This window comes from Dromiciops gliroides, chromosome 1 (assembly GCF_019393635.1).
Source record: "Dromiciops gliroides isolate mDroGli1 chromosome 1, mDroGli1.pri, whole genome shotgun sequence".
NCBI classification, from domain to species: Eukaryota; Metazoa; Chordata; class Mammalia; order Microbiotheria; family Microbiotheriidae; genus Dromiciops; species Dromiciops gliroides.
The window spans coordinates 704,737,728-704,758,794 of record NC_057861.1 but is presented as its reverse complement, the minus strand read 5'-3'; the positions used below and the strand labels follow the sequence as shown (position 1 = coordinate 704,758,794).

Here is a 21,067-nt window from a genome sequence, read left to right as displayed (position 1 = left end):
TTTATTTTATGCATTTCAAAACACGATTCTGAGAAGGAGTCCGTGGGCTCTACCAGACTGATGGCCACAGGGGCCCAGGACACAAGAAGATCTAAGCATCCCCAGGCTGATGCATCTGAGGTCATATGGGTCCTTAGCAGTAGAACTAACATTCTAATTCTGGCCTTTTGCATCTTAAAGAATGTCCAGAGCAGCTCGTGGCACAGTGGATAAAGCACTGGCCCTGGGTTCAAGAGGACCTGAGTTCAAATCTGACCTCAGACTCTTGACACTTACTAGCTGTGTGACCCTGGGCAAGTCATTTAACCCTCGCTGCCCCACAAAAAATAAACAGATAGAAGATAGATAGATAAGTAAATAAATAATGAATGAATGATGGATAAATTAATTAATAAAGTGAATGAATGAATGAATAAATAAAGACAAGTAGACAAATAAGTAAGTAAATAGATAAATAATTAAATAAAGAGTGTCTTTTCCTCTACACCAAGGAGTCAGGGCCCCCCGAGTTCTAGTCCCACCTTTGAAGTCTAGATGGTCAATTCCCTCTGAAAGCAGCACTGGGTCAACCCTCAGCCCAAATCAGGCATCTGGCTGTCTTTCAGAAGTGGCCGGGCAAGTCTTCCTTTATCCTTATTTATGGTCTATTCATTCTTACTTTGCAGATAATGGCCCTAGGGTTGTTGTGGCTTTGGCACCAGCTCTTTTGGCCCTGGCCCGGCCGGGGAATTGTGGTAGAGGGGGTGCTCGAGTTTTCCTGAGAAAGTCAACATCTTTGGAAGGCACGAAGGCCTGGGAAAGACAGTAGTGACATCCCTGCCTCACAGAGAGAGAGTGATACTGGTAACAATAGGGAGAGAGCAAGAACTTGAGCCAGGGTAATCCCAGACAATCTGCCGGCTCAGCATTGAAGTTCTTTAGGTAGCGAGAAGCCCTATCAAAGACTGTCAACAGGGGACTTACAACAGGAGCAACCTCTGTTTGGTGTCAGGAAGACCTGGGTTCAAATCCTACCTCATACACTTGCTGCACTTGGGTTTTTCAGCTAACCTCAGCCTCCATCTCTTCATTTCTAAAATAGGGATAATACTTGTATTACTACACTCCTTATAACACTGAAATCATCATTCTGGTAAAAAAAAAATTTTAGTGGACCTCCCTCACAGGGTTAGTGGTACAAATGAGTTTTATACAAAACACTTTGCAAATCTAATGTGCTGTTATAAAAGTCAATTATTGGGGCAGCTAGGTGGCGCAGTGGATAGAGCACCGGCCCTGGAGTCAGGAGTACCTGAGTTCAAATCCAGCCTCAGACACTTAACACACACTTACTAGCTGTGTGACCCTGGGCAAGTCACTTAACCCCAATTGCCTCACTTAAAAAAAAAAGTCAATTATTGTGAAAGACATGTTTCTGGCTCTGTAAGAGCTAAATGTCTAATTCTTTAGAGGAAACTGAGGCCTGAGGAATTAAGTGACTAAGGTCATGCAGACGCAGCAGCCACTAAAATGAAGTAGACTACCGCAAGTCATAACAAATCAAGCCAGTATTTGAACCCAAGTCCTGACTCTAGAACTAGTGTTCTTTCCACTGTACTACAATTAAATTGGGGTCGGGAAGGGGAGGGGGAACCAGGAATAGTTTAGTCAAATCACTGACCCTAAGAATATCCTCCAAACCTCCTCAAGAGGAGTAAGAAACCCATCCCTTCTGCCTTCTCCCTCCCACTGGACCACCTGGCCCTCATACCTGGGACTGTACTGCTCTTCCTAGTCTCTTCCAGTAGTTCCTACAGACAATTTGGCTGCCATTGCAGGCCAATGTGGGTGTATGTTTATGTACTGAGATTATAATTTCCCATTGCATAAAAGCCCTTCCCAATTTTTGGCATGTTGCCCTTGGGAGGTCAGTATAGCGGAAAGGACACTGGACCTGGACAGGCATCCTGGCTCCAGCTCTTACCTAGCTGTGATCCTGCTCTGGGAGGCCCAGCTCCCTCATCTCTCAATTGGAATGCTTGCCCTTCCTATGAGGCAGGCAGGAGTTTGGTGAGGAGCCTGCTTGCAAAGAAATGGGAATCTGTATTATTTTTGCAGGTTGGCAGTTCCTGGGCTACATCAGGGCCACAGCCTGTGGCCTCGGGTTTCCAGAATGCTTCTTTGGAATAAACAAAAGAAATACATGAATACACACGGCCACAGTCCCAAATGACAACCTTCTGTCCCTAGTATAAACTAGATCAATCAAAAGCTTTGGCTCCAAATGAAAACAATTCCATTTGGGGGAGAGGAGAGGCTTAACGGTATACACATTAATTCATCACCCACTGAGAGCCAAGAGTGGTGGTATGTCCAAAAGATCATTGGATTTGGGTCTCTCTTGGCTCTGCTGACTTACTAGATGACTTTGGGTAAGTCACATTTACCTCTTCTATAAATGTCAGCCTAAATACCCCCAAAATATTACTTAACTTACAGGAATGCTATGAAAAAAGCACTTTGTAAACTTTAAGGTATTATAAGTATGGAGACCATTATAGCTAAAAAAAAAAAATTGAGTTGGAAGAAGTCTTAGAAGGAGTCTAGTCCCAAGACTCTCATTATACAGAAGAGAAAACTGAGACCTGAGGAGGTTTGCTTTCCTTGTGGCAGCACATAGTAGGAGTTTAATGACTAATCCAGTCAGTCAAGTAGATATCGAAGGATTAATCTTCTGATTTCAAAGTCAGTGGTTACTCAAGAACGTCCTCTAGTCTGTGAAAAAGCCAGAGCCTTAACTAGGAATTTTTACAGCTAGGCATTGCAAAGGGAGAAATGAGGGGGAAGGAACAAAGAGAGGCAGGAAGGAGAATCCATTTTTTTCCCCTTCTGTTTCTGTTTTTCATTTTTTTTTTTTTACTTTTTATCCGACACAAAATTATTTACAACACCCACACAGAATCCGATTCCAAAATTGAGATTTCCTAAAACCTGGTTACATGCAAAAAAAGATCTATGTTATCCAGAGGAAGAAAGCATACCCTCATATCAAATGAATAGATGGGAAAGGCTGAAGATGCTGAGGATATCCTCTGAATATGAGCAAAGTCCCAGTTGCCCTGCCCTAGTTACAACTCCAAGGATAACTATCTTATTAAGAATCTGATTTCTGAAAGTAAGCTGTACCATTTTTTTTTTACAACAACTTTAAGATCCATTGGATTTATAAAGGAAAAGTTTATTTTTATCTGTTATAAGGTGATTACAAACTTCTCTAAAAAAAAAAAGAAAACAATGACTTAAAAATATCGATATACATATTATCTAAAAAGCAAAACAGAAAAAAAACCTGCCAACTACAAACAGAGATTCATATCATCAAACATTTAAACACAAAGCTTGTATACTGCAAGACTGAATTACATGCCAAAAATCTTGTTCAAATACAAATAGTCCTGTTTGGAACAGTCTCTCATGGATTTTTTTTCTTAATTTAAAAAAAGCTGAAAATGTCTTAAAAATATCTTTAAAGTTTTAAAAAAGTTCAGATTATCCAGACAGATTCATGTTTGAAAGGAGGAAATAGGAAGATCCCCACTTTCCGATGTGCTAATCATATAGTCCCAGTTGCTATGATTTTTTTTAAAGGAACCCACATTTATTTTTTTAAGCCAAATACATAGACGAGATGTCACATCTGATGTAGCAAAACTCTGGAAGCATCAGTGGTACATTCACAATGCAACAATGAAGAAACAGTTTCCTATTGAAACGGGCTTTCGAGGGAGAACTTGGCCTGGCTGCCTCCAGCACCCGGGGAGGTCACCTCCTGGTGTTTCTTGTGGTTTTCTGCCCTTGGAGTCCTCAGTTCTCTGTCTCTGATCAGCCCCCAAATCCTCCGATTTGAGTGTCTTTTAGTCCATTTTTTTCCTTCTGTTTCTGTTTTTTGTTTTTTTGTTTTTTTTTACTTTTTGTCCGACGCAAAATTATTTACAACACCCACACAGAATCTGATTCCAAAATTGAGATTTCCTAAAAGCTGGTTACATGCGAAAAAAGATCTATGTCAGTTCAGTTTCATGCTTGCTTTATGCCTTGGATCCCCACTCTGGGAAGGCCTTCTCTGTCCTGAGTCTGATCCTTTCTAAATAATGAATGTCCAGTGGGGAAGGTATTTAGGTCTTACTAGGTGGGTCTTCCCTCATTTGCAATTGAAAGTACACCTGGAGATGCTGGTTGGAGATTGTTTCAAAAGTTCTGCCTCTGTGTCCCTGTTCTGTCTTCCATGACCCTTAATGGGTCCATGACATCTTAAAAACACAGGGACAAAATGGGGAGCCCTGAGGGCAAGGGTGGGTGGGCATAGGCCCACTAGCACTGAAGAGAATGCTCAGAGAAATACAACTTCCCAGTTTAGATTTGTTGCCTTAAGATGGGGAAGGGATACAGAAGAGCTGAGGGTGATAGGATCACTAGGAGTAGGAAGGGTATGAGGCAAGACAGGGGGCCTGGGGCTGGAATCCAATGGGAGGAGAAAAGAACAGAGTTCAAGAAGAGGCAAAGAAAGCATGGGAAGGGGTCCCATCAAATAGAGCCATATGGAGCATCAGAGAAGTGATCCTGAAGAGCTTGTAGAGAATGGCAGGTATACAGCTATTTTTAGTGGGCAATGAACTTGAACCACAGACAGGTCCACGCACAGGCAGACATAGTGGTGTAGATTATAATCAGCACCTCGTATCAAAACAGATAAGTAGGGAGCTATAACACTCCACTTTCTAATCACTACTCATTTTTTTTCCCAATGTTTGTCAGGCTTTTTCATTTGAACCACTCATGTTTTCCTCTTGTCACTGGGGTTATTAGTTGGACCTTACTTGGGTATATTATTTATTCCAGCTTCTGCAAAAGATGATTAATCACCTGGGCACTTTGGTTACAGTGACTGGTAGGACTGTGGAAGTGAATGAGCATCCATAGGGGGAAAAATGGAATAATAAATTCTAGCTTCAAGGAGAAGGCAGTCTAGCAAATCACAAAACCACGGTGCTTGCCAAGCTGGAGGGAACCCAACAGTAGATCAAAATCTACCAGCAGATCTTGAAGGCTTACATGTCCTAACAGGTACACTACATTACCATTTCTGGGGGTTGCCAGGATTCTCATTCTGCGGGAAGTGTCAGAAGCAAATTTCTTCCCCCTCTGCTTGCTGGTTGGCACTCTCCTTTCCATGAAATGAGACTTTTCCCATCTAGCTCTCACATTCTAAGATTTCTTTTGGTTCTAACATTCTCTATAGAAATATTCTCTGTTTTAAGGTTCCTTCTGGCTCAAACATTCCCTGTTCTAACATTCCTTCTAGAACTAACATTTTATGTTCTCAGGTCCCTTTGAGCATTAACATTCTAGAGTTTTAAAGCTATTTACTAACCATTTTTCAACTAATTCACTTTGTCTCAGTCCAATTTTCAATAGTATTAGGTGACAGCAACAAGAAGGCATTTGCAAAACGAATGAATGAGAAATAAGAATTGTGCTGTTTCATGGGACTTCTGATTTCAGATCAGGATCAAGCATCATTACCATGAAGACAGAGGTAGAGTGGTGGGGGAAATAAAAAAGCCTTGGACCCATCAATAGGAGACAGGAGACCTAAGTTCTAGGCCTGGGTCTAGCACTAACTTGATGTAGGACACTGAACAAGTCACTCCTCTCCCCATCTCTGAGCCTCAGTTCCCTCATCTGCAAATTGAGGGCTTGAACCAGATCATTTTCCAAGTCTCTTCCTTACAAGTTCTGACATTCTATGGATCTCTGGACCCTCTCTTTCTTTCTTTCTTTCTTTCTTTTTTTTTTTTTAGTGAGGCAATTGGGGTTAAGTGACTTGCCCAGGGTCACACAGCTAGTAAGTGTTAAATGTCTGAGGCCGGATTTGAACTCAGGTACTCCTGACTCCAGGGCTGGTGCTCTATCCACTGCGCCATCTAGCTGTCCCTTTGGACCCTCTGTAAAAGAGAAAGCTACTCATCTCATTTGATCAAGTTCATTTCAGCTAAGATTTGTTCCAGCGTCTATCTTTGATTTTCTTTTCTCTTCCCTGCCCCAATTATTCTCTTCCTACCTTGTAAGATCTCAAAACCTGGGGGCATCTCCCTAAAAGGAAAAATGATGAAGGCAGTGCATTCCTTTGGCTTATGGTGTTTCAACCATATCTGGGCCCCACACTATCCAGAAGGCCTATATATCTTATGTACTTAGACAGAGTTGGACCAGACTCATCAAAATGCTAATTTAAAGATTGATTTATGTGGATAAATGAATATATAAAAATTGACCATTATTACACATACTATCCAAGGAGTCATATTCTATACAGAAAGAACTGTGTAAAAGAGATCATGTTTGATGATGGGCAAAAACACCAAGGTTTCTGAAAATATCATCATCTGAGTAGCCAACCTTCCAGGTGCCGGCTGAGAGCTTTGTCTAGAAATCTTTGGTCTAGAAAAATGGCTGGCCTGAGGATCTTGAAAGATGAGATCTTCCTCAAGCCAGTCGCAGAATGTGCGAATTTAGGAAGGGCTCAGAACACCGCCATTTTCCACCCCATGTTTCTTACTTCCTGACCAGCGTGGTCAAAAGCAGTGGCTTGCCAGGTATAGATCTGGCTTGGGGGTGAAAGGGGATAGCAGAAGGGGCAACTTTTGTAGATGATTCACCCATCCCCAATCATGATGAAGAGTTAGATCACTGAAGTTTCACACAACAAATAGGTCACATTTCTACAAAGGAAACCAAGCTGGAGGGGAGGGGGGGAGGGAGAGGTGTTGACACATTTACAATCATAAATACCTAGAAAAATATAAACATAGTAGAATTGTTAAAGAGTTTGGATTATAAGTTACATTTGGCAGAATATCATTTTGGGAGGGTGGGTAAATTTTTAATGGGTGACATTTAAAACAGATAAAAGTATTTGAAAAGCACTGCCCTCCCTCCTTGAGCACCCCTCCAACAGAACATGCTCCAAACAGCTATCTGCATCTGGAGTCAGGGATGGGGGGCAGGTTTTCTTAGTGAGATCCTGCTTTCTGAGAATCCAGCCTTGTCTCAAAGTCAGGCTGGACTCTGCTACCAGGGCCAGAGTACCTTATCCCAGGAAAAACAGAAACAAAAACAAAAACACTTAATTTCATACAATGAGGTCATTGCATATGTGTGTGACACTTAAGAATTTTTTTTTGGTAATATACTCTGAACTTGGAAGAAATTGATTTGAATGGCACAGTTCAAGTTAGAAATGGGGCTGGTGTCTCCTTAGTGATGATTTTAAAGGTGTAGTACCATCTCTTTTGGTTCATAGTGGAACACAATTATTCACCCCGGAGGGGGTTGGGGAAATATCATCTTGCAGGTATTGGCTCCACTGAAAATCTTAATGCAAAAAAATTTTTTTTTCATTCTCCCAATCCTCGGTTCTTCTCTTTCCCCCTCTCCCACTTCTTTCCATCCACTATCTTGCTATGTAGTGTACGTCTAAATAACACATCATAAAAATTAGCGTTTTGCTACTGTAGCATCTACCTAAGGCTACCAAGGACTTTCACTTTAGGATGGGAATTTAGGCTGGATGCCTGCTCCCAAGTCCTCTTCTGTAGCTGTGAAATGGATCATGGTTACCCCCTATGACATTCCATTTTCTCTGGGACTGGGTAGGGCCAGGAGCACAGGCAAACCAGGAGGCTACTTCTTAGAAAGATTCTTTTAGCACTGCTGCTTAGAAGACTGAGTTGCAACACACTGCCTTCTGGCTGTGGCTAGATTTTGGTGGCCACTGGCTGTGGCTAGATTTTGGTGGGTGTCCAATGAATAACCCAAACAACCAGGAGGTAAGGAAATGACTATGCCAAAGTGTCTTACTAATCACTGGGGCATACGGCAGCTGCCTTCCCCTCCTCCAAACTCCAAGAAGACTTAGTTACAGATTCTGCTGAGAGGCTTCTATTTCCAAGTCTTTTAAACAAATACTTGGAGGTGGAAAGAGGAAGAGGATGAAATAAGACAGGGAAATGCTAGAAAGAGTAACAGCACATTGGCTTTTAGTGACTGCCATATCCCCAAAACCCCACTCAAAACCTCCCAACCCAAGGAAGGTCCCAAATGCACATATCATACTTCCTTTGGTCCACTCGCACTCTTCTCCATCATCCCTGCATCCATGTGACTCATCAAATGCATGGTTTGGTTTAAGAAAGCCACACCGTAATGGCGGGTTAGAGATTTATGATTTTTTAGGAATGTCAAGAACCAGGTATATTTCCATTAAAAAAAAGTAAAAACAAATTTAACAACAACAAGAATAAATGGGATGGTATGGAAGCAGATCTGGACCCTGCAGCTGAGACAAAACCCTTCAAGAAGCGAGGTGGTCCCCAATGATTTAGCAAAACCACCCCCTCCTCTTCCCTAGGGCTTCCTGAAACCTAAGCACACTAGAAGAAAGACAATTACTTGAATGTCAAGGCTGAATATGGACGAGCAATTCTAGAATAGCCTGAAAATTATAAGTGGGTCAGCCTGACAGTTGCCACCAAAACCCCAAGAGTTCTAGTCCCTGCCACTTGCTATCCTTTCTCCCCTAGCCCAGCCAGGAAGGCTGGTTCCATCAGGATGGAAGGAGGAGCCAATCTAGCAAAATGGCTTGTTAAGCAGAACTCAAGTGAGGGGAAAATCTTTGCCACTGATGAGTTATAGTAAATATCAGAAGACTACAATGCCTTTAATGGTTTCTAATTTCAAAGCATGATCACTATATTCAATTCAATTCTTTGAAACCATAGAGTATATTTTCTATTAATGAAAATTTCCAAAAGTCTAGGTTATGGTTCCTTTTTGACTTTATTTAAAAATATAGCTGAAACAGAGATTCTTACTACCCTTAGAAAGTCTTCAGTGACACTACTTCTGCTGTGAACTCCAAGACAAGTTCATTTCTTTTGCTGTTTTTGTTGGGGCTGGAGGTCTGTGTGTGTGTGTGTGTGTGTGTGTGTGTGTGTGTGTGTGTGTGCATCTCTGTACTCAGCTACAAATACAAGGATAATGAAGCTCTAACATTCAACCTTTTATTGGCTTTACTTCCAACGCCTCCTTGGCTCCTTCTGATGTGGCCCTGGCCAATGTGGCCTTGGCCAACAATGGCTGACGTGGCCGGCTGGCCAGGTCCTCTCCACCTGCCATTTTTGTTCTTGCCTGAACCACACTCAGAAGGTACTACACCTTTGAAATGCTCAGAATAGCGTTTTATTTTGCTCTTTGGGACAAATTTTAGCCCAGAGCTCTTGTGCATGACTCAACCACACCAGCACCTAGAGATTGCTTTAGAAACTGAATATATTGCTGGCAAGAAGATCGATTCAAGTGGTAAAGGTGTATAATCATAGCTAGGTATAAAAAATGACTAAATTCCTGTAATACAACATCTAATTTGATATGAAAGCTCAGTCTTCTTGGAGACGTCTGCATGTGGTTACCTTATAAAATAGTTTTTAAAAAAAATACAACACACACACGTGCGCACACATGAAAAATAACTTTCTCTGTGAGAATGAAAAAACAAACAAGGAAAAAAAATCCAATCCTAGTGCAAATATAAAGCTCTGTAAACCTGGTACTATGAGAATCTAAGGTTAGTAAACGGCAGTTAAAGCAGGTTTCTCCTCTCACAGAGAGAGCTCACATCATGGTCTCCACAATGATATGGGTGGGTTTCATGAGGTTGCCATTAGAGTTGTCCCTGGAACAGAATGGTGTGGACCCCTCAGGCTCATGGTGCCACCGATGTACATGCTTAGGGACAGTCGCTGCCTTCAACCTCTGAAAGAAGACACAAATACAAAGGCAGATCCATCAGAAAGGGAAACAAGATGAACTGAGGCCCTTGTTTGTGGAGCTCCCCTTATTCCTAATTTGACTAAGTCATAGCAACCATGGATGGAGTCTCCCTGTCCACCAGACCTCCCATTTAGAAACCTTCAATGACCACTGATTACCTAAATAAGAAAGCTCAACATTCTTTGCCTAGCATTCAAGGCCCCCCATAGCCCAGCTCCAGCTTATTCGATCTACAGGTTGGGTAGCCAGAGCAACTCAAGAAGCTCATAAAATCACCCAAGTCAGTGGTGGAAGATGTGTGCAAATCCAAGGCAGGGTTTCTTTCTCAGAGATGCTATTAGGGCCAAAGCATCAGCAAGATGATTGAATTTGAGTATGAAGATGTGCATTTAGCTTCCAAATGTGCCACTTAGCACCCATGTGACTCTGGGCAAATGAATCACTTGATCTGAGCCTTGGTTTCCCCCTTAGGAAAATGAAGGGATTGGACTTGAAGACCTTTATAAAGTCCCTTCTGGCTCTAACCCTGTGATCCTAAGAATTATTTTAAAATCTTAGGAATAATAACAACTTATTTTCTAAATTTCTAAATCACCTTAAGATTAACAAAATACTATCCTCAAAACCAACACACTTTAAGGTATATTGAAAAAATACTATCACTTCCATTTTCCAGAAGGAAAAATAGAGACACAATAAAGGAAATGACCTTTCCAAGGTTATAGAATTAGTGAGTATGAGGGAGTGAGCTGGGGAGTTCACTATATCCTAAAATAGCAGAGCTAAACGACATTTCTCATGGCAAATTCAATGGAGTGTAAACTATAAGCTGATCTCTTTCTCCAGTTCACACCTTCCCTTCCCACTTCCTCCCTCTCTCCTCCTTTGGATTTAAAGAGCAGCCACTTGGCTGGCAGATGACAAGTTGCCCCATGCTTTGTCTCAAAGCCAATCTCTAGCCTATTGGCTTCATGCCCCCCATACTCCAAACCCCATGCTATTTCCCAGAACAAGAAAACTGCTACTGTAAGCAGCTTTGCAGACTCTAATGAAAGAGATATCACAAGAAGGACTGGAAAGTCCAAGCCAAAGTCTATGCCACAGCTCTGCCTAAAGCAACAGAGAATAAACCCTAAGACCTCAGAGGCTAACCAAGCCTAAGTGTTCAAGGGAGGTTCTTAAGAAAAGTCAGGTTTCATTTTGCTTCTAGCAGGGGTCTCACTTTAACCAGAAACTGGAGCCCCAACAATTGTAAAGAAACCTCTTGAGGAAGACAAGAGGCAAAGGGGCTGCCCGGGAAATAAGAAAGGGCAGAGAGTACACAGTGTGATGCTGGCATGGATAAAAAGACCAGAGCTTCCTCTCACTCAGCCATGTGGGAATTGGAATAAGAATAACAAGAAAGAAAGGTCAGCTATTACTTTATTGCAGACTCACAAGAATTCAGTCCTTGGGGTCTGGAGGACTTGCAGGGTCACACAGCAAGTTAAAAGCAAAGCCAAGACTAGAACCAAGGTCTCTCCATCCAAGGTACTCTTCCCTCAAATAATTCTTTCTTTGAACCTCTAATTTTACCCTTGGTCATGGAACAGGACCTTTCTTGCAGGAGTAACAGGTCTACTTGCAGGTAGAGGGTGTTGTAGGGATGCCTGCCTGCTCCCCCCTGGGCTCTTACCTCAATGAGTGATCCACGTGACTGGGCAAGTCGGACAACCACCATGCCAGGGATGCATAACATGGAAGAGAGGGCTAAGCCCCAGCCTAAGCCAATGGCCCAGTCAGGGTAGATGTACACCTTGTTGTAGGTGAGTGGTGTATGTTCAACCAGAGAGAAAATGAAGCATCCCTGTGGAAGACAGAATAGAAGCATTAGGGAGGTAAGTTCTCCCAGGAATATTTTCAGGGGCTTATGGTAACCAAGACCATCCCTTAGTTCTACAATTCTTAACCTTTTTTGTATCATGGCTCCCACTGGCCATCTGGTGAACCCTATGAACATCTCAGAATCATGTTTTTAAATATATAAAATACAATATAGAAGTTTTCACAAGAAAACCAATTATACTGAAAGTTACCAAAATACTTTAAAAACAAATTCCCCAGGGGGCAGCTAGGTGGCGCAGTAGATAAAGCACCAGCCCTGGATTCAGGAGGACCTAAGTTCAAATCCAGCCTCAGACACTTGACACTGTGTGACCCTGGACAAGTCACTTAACCCTCATTGCCCCCAAAAAACAAACAAACAAAACCAAACAAGTTCCCCTTGGACCCCAGGTTACAAGGTTGTCCCAGGATAGGTATGGAACTTACTACTATTCCTAAAGAATGCTTGGCATTCCTTCTTGGAGAGGACCATGACATTGGGAGGTGATACCTTGACTTTCAGTGAATTGGATTTAAGCAAGGGAGGGCTGTGCAAAATCACCATCCTCACTCTCTCCTCCATAGCTTTCTGGGTCCAGTAGCAAGATATAGATCAGGATGATTGGAGATGGCCCCAAATGCAGTGGAGACCTTGGCCTTTTTAAGCTAAGATCTTCCCCAGGTCTCAGTTTTCCTGAGGCAGCACCCATTCAGTGATTAAAGCTGGGTAATAAATGAGGCAAACAGTGGCTTCCTTAATCAATATAAATAAATGAATAGAAGGGGCAGGGGCAAGAAAAGAGGAGAGGAGAGGAGAAGTAGACAAAGAGAAAGGAAAGGAAAAGAGAGGAGAGAAAAGAAGGGAAGGGAAGGGAAGGCCCTGAGGGTTTCTGGTCAAAGCAGAACCAATTGCTTATTTACACTCACTCTGAGCCATTAAGGGGCCAAACATTTTTTTGATAGAATGCTTAGTTTCACTGAATTCTTTTCTTGCTCTTCTTAAATTCCTTAGGGAGAGATGAAGGGAAGATACAGTGGGAAATGAAGCTTTTATAAAGATGAAAAATAATGAATAGATTTAGAAGCAATATGCTCCCTCATTTTATAGATGAAATAACTTAAGTCCTCACCAACTTTTGATCCTCCTAGTCCTGCTGAGGAACAGAAAGCCTAAGATGACTATTCGGATTCACTGGGACTCTAGGGACAACTTTTGAGCCAGACACATAGAATCTAGTTCATTCAGAGCATCAGAATGTAGTGTGTCTGGCTCAGGTCTAGATGGGAGATTTGACCAGAAAGCTACAATGCTCTATTCCTAGCTGCCAAGAGATCTAATGAGAGAAATGTGGATAACTCAATGCCAATCCATCCCAACCATTGAAGGATTTAAAGGGCCATGAGCAGATGGCAGGACAGAATAATTCAAACTTCCAGTTAGACCTGTGTCCCATTTGACCAAGTACCGTACTGAATTTCAATTATTTCCTGCTACCTTTGTCAGATCATGTTCAAAAAGAGAATCCTAAGACCACAGGCAGCTAGGTGGTACAGTGCAGAGAGTGCTAGACCCAGAGTCACAAGGACCTTAGCTCAAATCCTTCATGATTACCAGCTATGCGACCCTGGGCAAGTCAATTAATCTGTTTGCTTCAGTTTTCTCATCTGTAGAATGAGGATGATAAAAGCACCTACCCCTCAGAATTGTGGGGAGGATCAAATGAAAACATTTGGAAAGCACTTAGCCAACTGGAAAGCACTATGAAAATATTGGCTGTCATTAGTATTATTGAAAGGACCTCAGAAACCATCAAGTCCAATCTCTTCATTTGACAGATGAGGAAACTGTATCAAAGACAGATAAAATGACTTTACTGAAGGTGATAATTTGGTAATGATTATTTAATCTAATGCCCCCAATTCTGAGCTCTCCCTATTTTTGGTAGCAAAGCCCCCCACACTGAAAGAAATAATGATTAGCAGTATTGTTGGTACTTCAAAACAAAGCTATTTTTAAAAGCTATACCAGTGATTTCATCAGTGTTGGAAACTCTTGGGTGAGGAAAATTCCTCTACCAATGCCTATTAGCTCTTTCTCTAATGCACTTTTTTTTTTTGGTGGGGCAATTAGGGTTAAGTGACTTGCCCAGGGTCATGCAGTTAGTAAGCATCAAGTATCTGAGGCCAGATTTGAACTCAATCCAGGGCCAGTGCACCACCTAGCTGCCCCTTTCTAATGCTTGATAATCTTAGAATGTGGCCAAGGGCAATGAAATAGAGATTAAGAGATTTGACTGGGACTACCCAGATGGTACATGGAAAGGGTGGGACTTGAACTTGTCTTCGTGATTCTGAGCCCTGTTCCCTGTCAGGAGAAAATATGAAAGAAGATCTAGTAAGAAGAGCATCAATGAACCATTGTAAACCATCAAAATTTGTCAAGAGATTTTCTCAGCACTTTTGTACTGATTGCTTTCTCAAGAGCTAGAGAAAAGAGAACACTTAGAGACCCTTCTACAGAATGGTTCCCAGATTAAATGGACACAAAATTAGCAGCCACTGTTCTAAACCAACGAACACTCTTCCCTGTAGGTTTCTTGGACTTTTAAGTCCTGCCATGCTTTGTTGGAGCCTGGAGATGATCCTGGTTTCTTGAAAGCCATTCCAGTAGGGTACAAATTCTTCCAGAACCTATTCAATTAGAAAGGCTTCAAGCATGGGCTCAATGATGTCTGTCACCCATGGAAGAACCTAGTTAAGTGCAGAGGCTCATGAACTAGCATGGGGATCACAAATTCTTTTGACCATAGCAACTCTTGAATTTGAGTTGGCACAATGCCTGGTACCTAGCAGGAATATCATGAATATTTGTTCATTGGCTGATTTATAGCCTCCAACTAAGTCATGGAGGGAGAATGATACAAAGATCATTTAAGGCAAGTGTTCTTAACCTGAGATCTGAGAGTATTTTTTTAATAACTTGATAGCTGGATTTCAATATAAGCAGTTTGCTGGTTAATCCTGTGTATTTGATAGGGGGCAGCTAGGTGTTACAATAGATAAAACACCAGCCCTGGATTCAGAAGGACCTCCGTTCAAATCCAGCCTCAGACACTTGACACTTACTATCTGTGTGACCCTCATTGCCCTGCCTAAATAAATAAATCCTGTGTATTTGGTTTTGTTTATTTAAAACATTTTGAGAAAGGGTTCCTAGGTTTTACTGGACAGGTAAAGGAGTTGTGATGTTACAAAATGGGGGTGGAAGGGGGGCGATGAGTAAAAAGGTCTACTTTAAGGACCCAGGTATTTATAGATCTATGACAAGCCAGAGCTAATAAAAAACAACTTTAACGATCACTTACTTTCTACTGGATAATATAGTGTACATTTTTAGGTACACATAAAATCTACATGAAGTAAATATGAGGTGGTTTTGGTGGGGTAGTCATTAGCATCTGTGTTTGGAATAAGAAGCAGCTTCATGGAGGAAATGGCACTTGACCAGTTTTGAAGGTATACATGGGAAAAATTTTAAAAGGCTCTGGAGTCTGAGGACCACTTGGCCATTGACTACTCATGTGACTTTGGGGAAGTTATTTCCCCTCCTTGGCCCTTGATGATCTCATCTGTAAAGTGAGATGAAACATTTCTAGATGAATCTAGAAGACTTTGGAAGTCTTGTTCCAGCTCTGTTATCTCTTGATCCTAAGAAACTGGAGAATCTAAGGGAGGGGGAAGCTAAGGGGGTAAGGGGGAACAAGCATATATTAAGCACCTATAATATCAGGCACTGTGCTAAGTGATATATATATATAAACTCCTTTGATCTTCACAACAACCTTGGGCAATAGGGACTATCATTATTAATTATTATTATTATTATTATTATTATTCCCCTTTAAACAGTTGAGGAAACTAAAGCTCAATGACTTGTCCAAGGTCACAGAACAGGGAAATGTCTGAGACTAGATTTAAACTCATCTTTTTAACTCTAAGACCAGTGCTTTTCCACTACACTACTTAGCAGTCTAGGGATAGTGGTTGTTGTTGTTTGTCCTTCATTCTTGAAGAGGACTATGACACCAGGGTGATGTCATGACTTGCACTGAACTGGATTTAAGTGAGGAAGGGCTGTTCAAGGTCACCAACCTCACTCTCTCCTCCAGAACCATATGGGTCCCATGGAAAGCTATCTATCAGGATGACTAGAGATGGTCCTGGATATTTAAGGCAATTGGGGTTAGTGACTTGCTCAGGTGAGAATTGAACTCAGATCCTCCCTACTTCAGGACCAGTGCTTTATCCACTGTGCCACCTAGCTGCCCCAGGAATGGTGAAAGGTAGGGGTAAAGAAGGAGTGTACTCTAGGCCTAGGGGAGAGGTGGGGCAAAATCCCTGGAGATGGGTAATAAGCATATAAAAAATAGAAAGACCAGATTGTCTAGACCATGGATAGTAGTCCAGGAAGAGAAACTAGAGGCTATATTGGAGCCTAAGATTCACCTCTAACCCTAAGGTCCTCCATCAGGGAGTGAATGGTTGATTGAGACACAAAGGTCTCCTTCCAGAGATTCATAATTTTTGTTGTGGGCTTGGTCTTAAAAATGTAGAGAGCACCTAGTCACAGAGGGAGCAATATAATATCTGCCTGCTAAGCTTCCAAGCTCTTCTCTCTCTGACTGCCTTTGAAAATTTCATCAAACAACTCCATTTGGGCTCTTCAAATAGGAGCAGACAACTGGAAAGCAAATGTCTGCTCCCCTTACCAATAGTTGCAAAGGCAAGTGTTTGTTTCCATTGTGAAAATGAAGCCAATATTTAATATGAGTCTCTACTGGTGGGGAGCCCTGAAAGAACTCTGCTCATGACCTAGCAGAAAGGCTCATGAGCACAACAGAGTGACATTCCCCTGAATACAAATTTACCCTTCGAAGATGGCTGGCAAAGATAGCTTGCTTCTCTTTCAATGTACCAAAGTCAGGATGTGAGAAGAAGGTATTACCTAATCCCACTGATATAGAGGACTATGGTACATGTACAAAGATCATTTGAGTCCTCTTAACAACCAGGGGAACTTGGGTATTATAGCCCATAAAGAGTTGAACCTGGAGTCAGGATAGTCATTTAGTTGTTTCAGTCCTATCCAACTCTTCATGACCCTATTTGGGATTTTCTTTTCTTACTTTTTTTTGGGAGGCAATTGTAGTTAAGTGACTTGCCCAGGGTCACAGAGCTAGTAAGTATCTGAAACCAGATTTGAACTCAGGTCCTCCTGGCTCCAGAGCCAGTGCTCTATCTACTCTACCACCTAGGGGGTTTTCTTGGAAAGATACTGGAGTGGTTTGCCACTTCCTTTTCCAGCTCATAGACCTGAGTTCAAATACAGCCTCAGATACTTACTAGCTCTATGACCCTGGCATTTAACTTCTATCTGCCTCAGTTTTCCTCATCTGAAACTTGAGAATAACAACAACCTCCTTCACAAAGTGGTTGTGAGGATCAACTGAGATAATTGATGCAAAACTCTTTGCAAACCTTAAAGTGCTATAAAAATACATGCTATTATAGAATGCCATTTTTTGACCCAGCAGAAGGGACATGGTGACTTATAGCAGTGTCTTTTCCCAATTGGTATTCCCAGGGTAAACTTTTTAAAAATCATCATCAGGCTTTCAGCCAATGTAATCAAAACCTTTGGAGAAAGGGGTCCAATGGATCGGGAAGCTTTCAACTTACAGCGCAGAGAATTGGTGTGATGGCGCACCAGCTCCATTTCATCCAGGGGCTAGGTCTATATCCAATCATCTCCTCTATGCGATCATAAAGACGATCAGCGCCTGGAAGAGATACATTTTCAATTAATCGAAAAATATTCATTATATAGCACTTACTTACCATGCTCCAGGGCACTGTACTAGGTGCTAGGGAAATTAAGGAAGGAAGAAACAGGCCTTGTCTTCAAGGAACTTGCAATTCCATAGAGGAGAAATGCATATAGTAAAGAAAGGGCAGTGAGGTGGCACAGCAGACAGAGTGGATAGAGACCCATCTTTGTGAGTTCAAATCTGGCCTCAGATACTTACTAGCTGTGTGAACCTGGGCAAATCACTTAACTCTATTTGCCTCAGTTTCCTTATTTGTAAAATGAGCTAGAGAAAGGAAATGGCAAATCACTTGAGTATCTTTGCCAAGAAAACCCCAAAAGGGGTCATGAAGAGTCGAACCCAAGACTGAAACAACTGAACAACAATTAAAGTAACCTTAGACAAGAATGCACTAACTTTTTTCTCATTCATCTATTAAAGCAAAGTCTACTGTATTCATGAGTTGTGGGAAGAAGAAAATGTGTGACTGAACATCAACAGCCACAAAGCATTTGCCTATGTCTGACTCATGTATACATGGAATTAAAGGCTGCTGGGGTAGGTCTCTGCCCCTATGAGTATTACTGTCTCCAGAGGAGCTTGAGTAATATTGTGGAAAATGGCAAGCTCATTTGAATAAGTATATGGCTACATTGAAGGGGTCAGTCTTCATAGGGGTGGTGAATCCTGGTCTTTCTGTAAAATGTAAACCTGCTCAGACCACTTTCTAATCATATCTCTTCCCAATCAATCTTTGCCTTGGTAGTTTCTTATATAGCTTCTTAAAATGAGCTTTCTACCAAGGAATGGTAAGAAAGTGGTTTGGGCCTTTCACCCCAACTTGCCCTTCAATCTTTGACATAGCTGAGACTCAAGAGCCATGAGCTAAAACCGAAGACATCCTGAAACATTTTTTTTGCTGACAGTGAGCAGGTACCAGGTGGATTTCTTGAGTTCCAAAAGTTCCCAATACATCATGTAGTAATCCCTCCCCTTGACCTGACCACTTGGGGAGAGTGACATTTAAGACAACAGTTAATGTTTCGTACTCACCAAATACCCAGGCAATAGCAATACATTCAAAGAATGCAACCCACAAGAGGCATACACCGCTAGCTGCATAGTAGTCAAAGAGTTGAAACACATACATGCCACCCTGTGAGGAAATCACAAAGTAAGTAAATTTTCTGTGCATTGAGGACAAAGGGTGTAGTTCAGTGCCACCACCCCCTCCTATAGAAGCAAAAGCCTGATTATAGAGATAATTGTGATGACATGGGCTGAAAAGATATCCAAACCAATTTTTCTTTCCAAAAAAAAAAAACAAAAAACAAAACCTCAGATCAAACTTCTCTACTGAAGATCAGTTCTCATCTCAAAGTTTTCATGCACAAACTAGAGCCAAAATTAGGCTGCTTAGATTGTATGCTTCTCAGAGGAAGCTCAGGAGAAATATCTCCCTACCCCATGTTAAAAAAAAAATGTTCATTGTGGGATTTGAAGCAATTTGTTGATGTAATTAAATTGTTTTATGAAGGCTCTGAAGCAAGGAAATTCAGGAGGCAGGAAGCCAACTGTTAAACAGGACCAGAGATCGGCTCTCAGCATGAATATTTTCATTTCTCCTGTTTTAGTTTTTATTGAAAATATTGCTACTAAGCAGTTTGAAATAGATGAAAAGTGGTTTAAAAACATAAGAGTAAATTGACAGGCACATAGCTAGTTGAGAGGAAAGGAGGAAGGTGGAGAAAAGGAGAAGGAGGAAGATAAATGATAGACAAAGACAGAAATACAGAAAAACTAAGTAGAGAAATTTAGACAGGTAGATGGCTAGAGGATGAATTCCTTTTCTATTTTGCCACTTGGCTCACCTAACATAATACTGATCTATTATGCATCATTTCTCACCACATTGTCATTCATGCAATGGCTTTTGCCATTGTTCACAGAGGCAAAGGCATCCATTCATTCAGTTGCTTTTGCAAATGTCTGCAATTGGGATTTTACAGTGACTTTAAGATAAATATTCTAGGAAAGTATAGTGTCTCAAAAGCAGAGTCTGCCCTTGGTGTCTCTAGTTCGATTTCCCTCTTGGTACATTGCATCCTTCACTTTAAGGGAAGATTCAAACCATTCAATTAGTGATGCAATCTTCTAAGCACAATATTTTTTAGGGGAAATTATTTAAAAATTAAATTTCAACAGGAGATAGGTGCCTTCATCATGCAGCTGATTAGATACAAAAGAAGTATTCAGCTAATGACCCCTCATGGTGAAAAATGACACTTTGTGGGCTTTTTATGGACCCTGCAGGAGGCTTTAATCCTGTGAGATAGTTATAGTTGATGTAAGCCATCAGTACCAGACCCAAAGGATTATTTCAACTTTGATTTTTTTAAATGAATTTTGATAGTTCATGTTCTGATCAAAGAAATTTTCAATCACATTACAAAAAACTACCCACAGGATGCATTTCTCCCTGCAATGCAGCCCCAATTCAAAGAGAAGTGAAACAGATTTTATGTTTGAAAATTTGACTGGTATTTCGGGTCAGAAAGAGAAAAAAATCCAACTATAGGACTCAGTACCAGGGATGTTGAGTTATTTCAGCCAATTGTAATAGCAACTTGTAGCATGCTGAGGCTACAGTTATAGTGGCAAATTATATTTATATAGTGCTTTTTGTTCATTATCTCAGTTGGCTCTTAAGAACCAACAGTAGTTATCCAGCTGGCCAATTTCCCACCTCTAAGGAGATAAGACTTTAATCCCAGACTACATGAACTAAATGACTTTTGACAAAACAGAAATAGAATGTGTATCCACCAAGGACTGGAAGAAATAATGGAGTAGTAGGTAACCAAGAGTACTTACTTCAGTCACCATAGTAAGGCCCAGAAAGTAGCTAATGATACACACTATAGCAATGAAGATTTCCCGTCGGTAACCCTTCCTTAGGAAGGATGGGTACAGATCAACCAATGATGTGATCAGTCCTTCAACTTCAACAAACTAGAAGGAAGAGAAAAATGACAAAAATACATTGGATTGATTTTTTTCCTTTTCTTTTTATGCTGGGCAATGAGGGTTAAGTGACTTGCCCAGGGTCACACAGCTAGTAAGTGTCAAGTGTCTGAGGCCAGATTTGAATTCAGGTCCTCCTGAATCCAGGGCCAGTGCTTTATCCACTGTGCCACCCAGCTGCCCCCATATTGGATTGATTTTTGACTGTCCCTCAGTGATGTCTTCTAACATAATATCAGTACACTCCCTCTTCTTCTCAAGCCCACTCCAATCCCCAGCAAATCCAGTGTATTCGAAGGAAATTGGATTAGGCTAACAGAATCAGATCCCGAGGTTCTAATCCTGTTCTGCCCAAGATTTGCCCAATGGCCCTGGGGAAATTGCTCCACATTTTCTACCTCTACAAAATGAGGGAAGGGATGGATGGATGGATGGATGGATGG

The 21,067-nt window shown here is 41.4% G+C and overlaps 1 protein-coding gene across 1 annotated transcript in view; it reads right to left on the bottom strand.

Annotated features, from left to right (window-relative positions):
• Positions 1 to 6,900: 6,900 nt before the first annotated feature.
• The window catches only part of SLC6A6 (solute carrier family 6 member 6), a 148,173-nt gene continuing 134,006 nt past the window's right edge, over positions 6,901 to 21,067 (bottom strand). Inside the window, exons 11-15 of the mRNA XM_043975912.1 lie at positions 20,475 to 20,612; positions 18,654 to 18,756; positions 17,473 to 17,573; positions 11,546 to 11,716; positions 6,901 to 9,852 (exon numbers count right to left, since the gene is read on the bottom strand). Of these exons, the coding sequence (XP_043831847.1) occupies positions 9,712 to 9,852; positions 11,546 to 11,716; positions 17,473 to 17,573; positions 18,654 to 18,756; positions 20,475 to 20,612 (654 nt within the window). The 3' untranslated portion in view covers positions 6,901 to 9,711. The remainder of the gene's footprint in view (positions 9,853 to 11,545; positions 11,717 to 17,472; positions 17,574 to 18,653; positions 18,757 to 20,474; positions 20,613 to 21,067) is intronic.